The 10,231-nt window shown below is 42.1% G+C and overlaps 2 protein-coding genes across 2 annotated transcripts in view; one reads left to right on the top strand and one right to left on the bottom strand.

Annotated features, from left to right (window-relative positions):
• Positions 1–5,234, top strand: part of Vti1b (vesicle transport through interaction with t-SNAREs 1B) — a 14,723-nt gene extending 9,489 nt beyond the window's left edge. The window contains exons 4-6 of the mRNA XM_005343259.3: positions 2,279–2,452; positions 3,659–3,720; positions 4,920–5,234. Of these exons, the coding sequence (XP_005343316.1) occupies positions 2,279–2,452; positions 3,659–3,720; positions 4,920–5,016 (333 nt within the window). The 3' untranslated portion in view covers positions 5,017–5,234. The remainder of the gene's footprint in view (positions 1–2,278; positions 2,453–3,658; positions 3,721–4,919) is intronic.
• Positions 5,196–10,231, bottom strand: part of Arg2 (arginase 2) — a 23,640-nt gene continuing 18,604 nt past the window's right edge. The window contains exons 5-8 of the mRNA XM_005343260.3: positions 9,793–9,887; positions 9,571–9,675; positions 8,581–8,717; positions 5,196–5,642 (exon numbers count right to left, since the gene is read on the bottom strand). Coding sequence (XP_005343317.1) covers positions 5,437–5,642; positions 8,581–8,717; positions 9,571–9,675; positions 9,793–9,887 — 543 coding nt within the window. The 3' untranslated portion in view covers positions 5,196–5,436. The remainder of the gene's footprint in view (positions 5,643–8,580; positions 8,718–9,570; positions 9,676–9,792; positions 9,888–10,231) is intronic.

Raw genomic sequence — 10,231 nt, 5'->3', positions numbered from 1 at the left:
AAAAAAAAACACCAAAAAAAAAACTGTATATTTTATTTAAAAATTGTTTTTCCTTCTTTCCTTTTGTTTTTTTAAAACTCCATTTATTTCTATGTGTATGACTGTTTGCCTGCATGTCTGTTTACCATGTACATGCAGTTCTCATGAGGCTAAATGAGGACATTGGATTTCCTGGAACTACAGTTCCAGGTTGTTGTGAGCCACTATGTGGGTGCTAGGAATTGAACCCAGGTTTTCTGGAAGACAGCCAGTGCTCCTAACCACTGGGCTATCTCTCCAGCCCTACTTGTTTATTGTTTATTACATAATTTATTTTGTATTCATGCATAAACACATGTGTGGAAGTCAAAAGACAAAATTTGCTGGTCTCCATTATTGAACTCAGGTCTTCAGGCTTGGTTGGCAATGAGCCATCTCACCAGCCCCCATTTTTGCTGAACTGGAACTCACTATATCGACCAGACTGGCCTCAGAATTAGAGCCATCCTCCCACTTCTGCTTCCTTGTTAAGATTACAAGCATGCATCATACACACTTGGTTTTATTTGGCCCATGGTGATTTTTTCTTTTATGCTTTCTGTGAAATAAATGTTTATTCTGCTCTAAGAATCTACTTTTAAAAAAAAAATTTGAGACAGTGTATATTGTTCGTGAGCTTGTTGTAGATCAGACTGGCCCTGAACTCAAGAGATTTCCTACCTCCGCTTCTTGAGTACTGCGATTAAAGGTGTGCACTACCTAAGCCCAAGGTCTTTTTCCCCCCCCATACAGGGTTTCTCTATGTAGCCCTGGCTGTCTTGAAACTCAAGAGATCCACTTGCCTCTGCCTCCTGAGAACCAAATTCTTGATGACATCTTGTGCCGTTTGTCACTTGCCCTGTAATAAGCTCTGTGAGCTGAGCCCCTCTTGGTTGTGTGTGCTTCAAATAGGTCAGAGCTTAGTGCTGCCCCCATCCCTGCCCATAGTTACTAAATCTGGCCTGACCTAGGCTGCTTTTGTCATCATGCTGTTTAGGATTATAGAGGACAGTGGACTTTAAAGTTTAGAGCTCCTGGGAAGTTAGGGTAGCAGATTCTCTCTTCCCTGTGAGCCAGTCACCAGTGTGTTCACTTCAGAGTGCAGTTTGGCATGAGGTGAAGTTCACCAACAGAGGATAGCCACAAAGGTTTTTGTGGGTTTTTTGTCGTTGTTGTTGTTTTAAGAATGTGGCAATGTCTCTGGCTTTTAATGCCTCAGATCTGTCCTAAGAAAGAGTGCTTTATATGGTCCTTAAGTCCTCAGTACCAGTTAAGCCCATCATCGGTGAACTAGTCATTTTCCAGAGGTTAGCTGTTTACTATAAAGTTAAAGGGCAGCCAGGCATGACGACAGACACTGGAGGAGGCTGAGCCTGTGGGGTCATGATGAGTTTGAGCTTGAATTACAGTAAGACAAAAAAAAAAAGTAAATATTTAAACAAATAGTTTTAAAGTTGCAGGCTATTTAGCTATTTACATTATCAGGTCACTTTGTTCTCTCCCCTGGACCAGTCTGAGTGCTGGCTGACATTGCTAGCAACCAACAAGTTACATGAAGTTTATGGTAGACTTCAGCTGGTCCATGGGGAAAATGCTCCACATTTGGTTTTTTTCAGTCTCTTCTCTTTACTCACGAAAATATAGCAGGCAGTGGGACACACCTCTTTAGTCTGTGACCTTCATACCTACTGCAGCTGGATACTTCACCTTGGATTAAAAAAAATATTGCATCTACCCAGGCCTGGTGGCACATACCTGTTTGATCCCAGCACTTGGGAGGCAAAGGCAGGTAGCTCTCTGTGAGGTGAAGTCAGCTAGGACTACACAGTGAGACCTGTCTCAAAAAAACTCTACCTCTGAGGGATCCAGTGCCCTCTTCTAGCATCCATGCACCCTAGCATGCACATAAATCTTAGAAAACTTTCTCATATATGCTGAACATCTTTTTTCTGGCCATGATTCTCTTGAACCATAAATAACTATTTACATAAGATTACCTTTCATCAGGTGTAATTAAAGATGATTTAATGTATTGGGAAGGTGTATATATATGTTAATATGCAGACACCATACTATTTTACACATGGGACTTCAGCAGGAGTGTCCTAGAACCAATGCCCTGAAGATATAAAGGAAAAATTAATGAAATGATTGCTCGCTATATCCCTTTTACAAAAGAAGAAGGTCACAAGGAATGTATTGATAATACATTTATAGTGGAATAAACAAGTCTAACACTTCCCTTCCCTATTCCTGTCAGAATCGGCTACAGTCTCAGAGAGCATTGCTTCTACAAGGCACAGAAAGCCTGAACCGGGCCACCCAAAGCATTGAGCGTTCTCATCGGATTGCCACAGAAACTGACCAGATTGGTACAGAAATCATAGAAGAGCTGGGGGAACAACGGGAACAGTTGGAACGTACCAAGAATAGGGTAAGTCTGGGCAGTCTGTAAAGTAGGTGGGTCCTCCATACAGAGGCCAGGCACCACAGCAGGCCTGAATTCCGGGAATAACCCTCCCTCTTTCTCACACACACATCCCTATACTTTTCTTAATTTTTAAATTGCTTGGCTAAAAAATTCCCCGAGAGTTAATTTTACAGGGCCAAGGAGATGGGTCAGTCAATAAAAGTAGCAGCTCATTATCTGTAAGGCCAGAGTTGGAGGGTGAGGATGAGATATTGCTCACTAGTCCTTTGGAGCTTGTCGCCAGCCATTGTGGCCAGGTGTATTTGAAAGATCCTTTCTTCTTAGTAACGTAGAGAGCAACCAAGGAAGGCACCCTCCCTTCTCACACAGATAATACACACACATAAAAAAATACATATATATGTGTGACTGAGTTTCATTTAAGCCTGGAATTCAGTGATCCTCCTGCCTCTTCCTCCTGGAATTAAAGTTGTGTGCCACCATGCTAGACAATAAAGAAGTCATTTTATCCGTAAGATAACCATAGAATAAACCCTTAAAAAATAAGCAAACACCAACTCGAGGCTCTCCTAGTGGTTTTTTTTTTTTTTTTTTTTTGGTTTTTCAAGACAGGGTTTCTCTGTGGTTTTGGAGCCTGTCCTGGAACCAGGCTGGTCTCGAACTCACAGAGATCTGCCTGCCTCTGCCTCCCAAGTGCTGGGATTAAAGGCGTGCGCCACCTTTTGGCTGACAAAATTTAAATCTTAAGTTGTCCTGCAATTACAGGCCAGGTACAGAGGAAACCTTCCTATTTGGCAGTCAGTAAGTTGGATTTTATAACTGTGGCACTATTCTCTCTCTTTTTTTTCCTTCTCCTGAGACAGGGTCTCATTCTGTAGCTCTGGGTAACCTGGAACTCACTATGTAGACCAGGCTGTCTTCAACACACACAGCCTGCCTCTGCTTCCCATGTGCTGGAATGCCTTTAGCGTTTCTGTACTTACTCACAGCACCCACTCCTACAAGAACAATGAGATACAGTGGTTCCCTCCTTGATGAGCACCCACACGCCTTGACCTCTCTAGGTTCCTTTATTTATACTCAAGTATAAGCCATTAAATTCTTTGGATTTCCTTGCATGTCTTAAGAAAGACCTTTAAGTGTCCACTATTCAAATGCTATAGAATTTTTTTGAAAAGAGGAAGAAATGATGGTTATTTTCTCTTTCAGCTGGTAAACACAAATGAAAACTTGAGCAAAAGCCGAAAGATTCTCCGCTCAATGTCCAGAAAGTAAGTTTCAAGGAAAAAAAACAAAAAACCAAAAACAACAAAACAAAGACCCACAACTTCTTGAAACTTAATGTATTTCAACTAAGAAAGTTTAAAACAGTAACTTAACAAATGTCCTAATAACCTCAGTGCTATACAAGCACTCGACATCCAAAGGATGTAGTTTTGTGCAGTAAGGATCTCAGGTTAGGGTTCTGTGTTAAAGCAGAGGGAAGCCTGTCTGCTGGACAGTGTTAACGTCAGTCTCCACTTCTCAGGAGACCTCAGGAACCTATATGCTGTTCCGCTCCCTGAGCAGCTTGGTCAACACGCGGCGTGAACACTGATAGAGCTGAGTTCCTGCCTTTCATGGCCAGGCCCTTTTAGAGAGTCCTGTTAGCAAGAAATATCAACAAAACAAGCTGGCAGGTGGTAAAAGTGGCTGTGGGGTGTGTTGAGGGTTAGAAGCATTTCCAAAGTTGTCCTCTGACTGCCACAAGTGAACTCTGGTGTGCGTGCATGCATGCATGCACACGTGCACAAATTAAAACAACCAACCTGAGGTAAGTACTAACAGCAAAAAAAACAAGGCCAAAGGGGAGGTATTGACACTAGGGCTAACCTGGGTACATGGTAGTGTGGCGTGTATTTGTGTACATGTGAGCTGATAAGACCTACAACCATCCATTCTGTTAACTAGTACTTGGAGTAGAATTTCCCCAAATTGTGGTAAATTCCTTGTGAGATAATCTGAAATAAATTATTTAATCAGTGACTGTTTAGGTAGCAGAGCAGAGGGAGAAATAGGAAACAGAAGTTTACAAGAGACTAAAAAGCAGTACTCAGGGCCACTAGACCTAAAAGCAGGGCCCATCCATGACCCTAACTGAAATCAGAGGGTACCCCCAACCCTGCTTCCAATGTGCCCTCAGAGCTGTATGTATTAGTAGGACCATATTTAAAGCAGCAGAAATACACGTGGGGGATATGTGTAGAATCAAGAAGCCATGTTTGTATTTTGGTATTTATATTCTCGTCTCCCACGTCTCTGATGTACTAAGTGATGTCCTTCAGTTACAGCTGAAGAGCACCATGAATTGTCACTAGCTGAAGGATTTAGGACAAACACAAACTCCATCTGCCTCACTGTATTCAGCATTACAAACAGCTAGAAATAGGTGACCCAGACTCATGGCTACTTACTCTGCTTGTCTTCGTAGAGTAACAACCAACAAGCTGCTGCTGTCCATCATCATCTTACTGGAGCTAGCCATCCTGGTCGGTCTGGTGTACTACAAATTCTTTCGACACCATTGAACTTCCTGGAGGGAAGGGATTGTGGACCAGAATCTTGACTCTGAATGAACGGTGTTAAGCATATATATTGCTGCTGTGGGCTAACAGTTCAAGAATGCATTGTGTAGCCAGACTATGGGAGGGAGGGCGATGGAAAACCACATAAATGTGAAGGAACAGCAACAAGACCAGGATGATATACTAAGGTAATAAATGCTGTTTATGACTCCTTCAGATAACATTAATATCTTGTAAACGTCAAAAAACTACAAATACACGTACAGCAGTGGTATTGGTCACCAAACAGAGAAAGGAATTTTTACAAGTGCACAGATGTTCTCAGTAAGGCAGTATTGATCCAGACAGCCATTTAATATCTGTCCCTTAAATGCCTTGCAGCTCTGGAATGCCATTGTGAGAAGTGCCAGTGTGCAGTATTTCCTAAATTCTCACACGTTCTTCATTTTCTGATTCATCTGGTGAACTAGGAGTAGGAAGGTGGTCATAGACAATATGTCCTCCTTCTCTTGTCTGGCCAAAACTTGAAGCAATCACATCTACTGCTAGGCTGGCAGTAGCCTTGGCCTCTTGCTCTGAAGTAGCCAAATGAGGATTGACTTCAACGAGATCCAGAGCTGACAGCAACCCTGGAACAATAAAGATAGAAAACGACCTTAGAAACTTCCCTAGCTGCTGCTTTCTGCAAGGGTTGTTCCATCTGGTAAAAAGTCATTTTCCAACATAAATTGCCTACTGTCAGTCAGCCTTCTGTAGTTGGCAAGATGGCTCAGTAGGTAAAGGTGCCTTTGCCAAGCCTGACTGCTGAGTTCAGTCCTTGGGTCCCACATGGTGTTAACAGCCAATCCAACAGGTTGTCCACTTGACATGGGCTCACCACTCCCCCACAAACATGAAAGCCAAAATTAACAAAACACCAGCTAGGTGGTGGTGGCATACACCTTTTTCCCAGTACTTGGGAGGTAGAGGCAGAGGCAGGCCAATCTGAGTTCAAGGCCAGCCTGGTCTATAGAGTGAGTTCCAGGGCAGTCAGGGATACACAGAGAAACCCTGACTCAAAAACCCATGAGGGCCTGACAAGATGGCTCAGCAGTTAAGAGCCATTGCTCCTCTGGTAGAGGACTCAGGTTCAATTCCACACCCACATGGTGGCTCAATAGTGTCTATAGCTCTTAATTCCAAAAGATCCAGCACCTGATCTCCATGGCACCAATTGTATGTGTACATCCAGAACACTCTTCCACAAAAGAAAACCTAAAGCCCTTTGCACCTTGTCCACTTGACAAGTTATTTAAGTTAAAATATAGTTATATTAGGACTGAAAAAAGAACCTACCCATATCTACCTTCCACTCCCCCCCCCCCCCAAATCTGGTTTACTTGTCTTCAGATTTTCCCCAAAACAAGGTTTCTCTGTATGGCCCTGGCCATGTTAGAACCCACTCTGTAGGCCAAACTGGCCTCAAACTCAGAGGTCCACCTGCCTCTTCCTCTTGAGTGCTGGAATTAAAGGCGTGCGCCACCACTGCCCAGCACCTCCTAGTTTAGATTTTGCTCTGGATTCATCTACCTCTTAAAGAGTGATCTGAACAAACTAGAATTCAGTAACACAAGTATGTAAGAATATTTAGGGTGGCTATAAAGTCAAAGCATATTCTAATACCTAATAGTTTATTATGGTACACGACAAACTGTACAGTGGCTCTTACATTCTTAATAATGCAGAATTGAGTGTATTTTACAAAACTACAAGGATGTTAACTTTGCACTGTCAGCATTTCCTGCACAGGTACTTGTGTCCCTAGTGATTTGTTTCATATTCCCACTGGTTGAACCAGCACCTCTAGCATATCCTAAAATATCCTCTAAAGGGTGTGTACCATCAAAACAATGTAGATGGAATGTTTCCATACTACTGCAATCCTGTGGATTAGTGTAAGTAAATTATCTTTGATAATATCCGGTCAACAAAACAGAAGGGAAACACAAGACACACCACTGCCACAACTGCTTGGTAAGATTGTTAACTCCCCTGAAAGTACTGAACTTCCAAGTTCTTTCTTAACTAAAAAATCATTGGCAATATTTATGTTTGTGGGTCTAGTAAGTCTGTCTTCCTATTATCAGATCTGATAGGCATCTAACCTAAGGTTCTAGTAGACTCTAGGACCCAGTTAAGACTGGAGAGATGGATCACACCTGACTTGGTGCAAGAGAGTTGAATACAAGGCCTCTGCCTTCCATGTGTGTTCACAAGTACACACAAGGTAAGTCATTTCTACAGGGTTTCTTATCAGTTATGAGGTCTGCACCTTTAATCCCAGCACTTGAGAGGTAGAGGCAGGCAGATCTTGAGTTAAAGGCCAGCCTGGTCTACATAGTGGGACCCTGCTTAAAGACAAAAAAGGATTCCTTGCTGGTTGTGGTGGCGCACGCCATTAGGATTTGCTGAAGGAGGCAGAGGCAGGAGGATCATGAGTTCAAGGCTAGCCTGGACTACACGTTTGTTTTTTTTTTTTTAAAGATTCCTTATAGGCCTTGGTCTTTGAGTCTTGGGGTTCTGTTTACTTTTGTCTCCCAGTTTCATGAAATGATTAGTGAAATTGAATCATGTGGTAGTTACTCTTGATAATCTAAAATTCACATTAATCCTTTGTCAGTCATTCTTCTAAAGGTATCCTTATTAAACTTACCAACAAACTCCAGGAGAAGGCTTACCTTAGATTAAAGTGAAAAAAGATATTGACATACACTGACTTCAAGACTGAGACTGGGGAGCTAACTCAAGTCAGAGTGCTTGTCCAAAGCATGAGGACCTGAGCGGAATCCTCAGAGCCTGTGTTTAAAAAGCCAGGCACAGGCATAATGCTGTGTGACTGTAATTCCAGTTAGGGAGGCTGAGACAAGTGGATCTTGGAGCTCATTGGCTAGCCAACTTGCCTACTCAATGAATTCCAAATAGTAAGAGATCCAAGAAAGAAGATGGATGGCAACTGAGAAATGACAATGGAGGGTGACCAGATTTAAAAAAAAAAAATTCTAGAGACCTTAAAAGCTAGACATGGTGGCTGGCACATGCCTGTAATCTCAACACCTGGGAGATGAAGGCAGGATATGTAATTCAGAGTCACCCCCTTCAACTACATGAGTTTAATCATCATTGACTGCATGAGACCTGTTTCCAAAAGCTGGCTGTGATGAGCTTAACTCCAAATCACAGCTGCTAGCGAATCAACAGCCCCTGACAATGAGAGAAAATGGGCTGCTTGGCCTTGTTTATCACTCTGTCTTTAGACAGTTTAGACACTGGGAATGCATGTTTGGCATTCTGTTCGTATATTAAATCTACTACGTGGTGAGTGACATAATTTCCTGTTTAGAATTAGTATATTTTGGTACAGTCCAGATCCAAAGAGGCCTCTAAATATCTATATACTCTATTAACCTGGTCATATGATATTGGTCTAACCAAAAACAAATGCAGAGACACAGAAAAGCGCCCCTGTGGGAAGATTTTGGCATGTTCTATATATGTAGTTAACAGGCTGCAGACTTGGCTACTACATACCTGTTTTATGTATTTCTTCAGTAATATATACTCCTTCTCTATAGGTTAATCCCCCTACAACAGGGGTTCCTGTGGCTGGAGCCAGTTTAGGGTCGAATGCATCAATATCAAAACTTAGGTGGATTGGCTTCTGTCTTCTGGAAAGGAAAAGGACGAGAGGACATATAGCTGGTTATGCTTTTTGTCTTCATTCTGTGGCTACAGCTTGATTTTGTTCTAGTCCTGGGGCTTTACTAACCGTGCGTATTTCTAGATTTTCTATTCCTGGAAATTACTCAGATTGGCATATTAACTTCTTACATTGTACTTTAAGATAGCTGTTTATGTTGCTTGCATGCCTCAGAAAAACTCCAGTTTGTATTTCTGGGTTACCTAGGGCAGTAGAACCTCTCACGCCAGTTAGTTCAATAGAAGGAATCCTTTACTTCCACAATGTACTAGTTAAGTTAGCTTCATCTAGGTTATAGTTGTTGCAGCTGAATATAATCCAGTTTAATGCTTTCAAATTTACCCTCCAGTTCTGATGAGTACAGATAGCCCATGACTGAAACTAACATGCAGCATCCTCATAGCAAATGACTGATTTCTTAGCAGCTTCGACTGACTACCTAGAAGGATGAGAAAATGATCCTAACTGGCCTGCAGTTTTATGCTTAATACAGAACTCAGAAGAAGCAGTAATAAGACTAGGAGGAGCTGAGACTATGGAATACTGAATAAATGCTTCTCATCGTAAGATGCTCGCAAAATTGGTAACGAACAAAATCCATGAGAAGCAGGATGGGCCAGTAAATTAAATGAAACCCTCCCAAATCCAGGAGAATATGATTTGTTTGATAGTATGCCTTTCTAAAGTATTTGAAAATACATGTCCGTGTTTTGCTTTTATTTAAGAAGTTGCTGTGTTCAAGATACAGACTTAAGCGTGCTGCTCTCCCAGAGTTTGCTCCTCCTGCGACCTAGAAGTAGACATGCTCTGCCATTACTTACTTGCCAATCAGCAGATCAAATGTCTGTTCCATGACTTTCTGGATACCAATTTGATCAATGTCTCTCATGGAAAAATACTGGATGTCATAATTCTTTAAAATAAAACTGGTGAGATAAAAGGAGAAGACTCTAGTTTTAAAAAATGTATATTTAGGAACTCTTGCCTTCATACTGGTAGGCAGGACAGGCCCAAAGCTTAACTAACCCTCTACATCAACTTACTGTTCAGGAGGGTCCACATCTCTTAGGCCAATGTACACAATACTTGGGGAAGAGAGACAAGGTTTAACCCAGGAAAATCCTGGCAGTTGTGGTACCTGTGAAGAGAGGAAATTCTTACTCTTAAGGTAATCACCATGTGATCTAAGAGTATACATCACTTCCTTGTCCACTGTATGTTTAAAATGCCAAAAAACACACTTGAGCTAGGAGAGAAAACTGTTCAGTGGAAATGTTTCAGAAGGGCAGCTACAAAAAACAAGTTTCTTGAGAATGTTTAAAAAAAAAATCTGGCCGGGCGGTGGTGGCGCACGCCTTTAATCCCAGCACTCGGGAGGCAGAGATAGGCGGATCTCTGTGAGTTCGAGACCAGCCTGGTCTACAGAGCTAGTTCCAGGACAGGCTCCAAAGCCACAGAGAAACCCTGTCTCGAAAAACCAAA

The sequence above is a fragment of the Microtus ochrogaster genome, chromosome 1 (genome assembly GCF_000317375.1).
Source record: "Microtus ochrogaster isolate Prairie Vole_2 chromosome 1, MicOch1.0, whole genome shotgun sequence".
In the NCBI taxonomy this organism is placed as follows: Eukaryota; Metazoa; Chordata; class Mammalia; order Rodentia; family Cricetidae; genus Microtus; species Microtus ochrogaster.
Note: the sequence above shows the minus strand (reverse complement) of the source record. Positions and strands in the feature narration are given on the sequence as shown.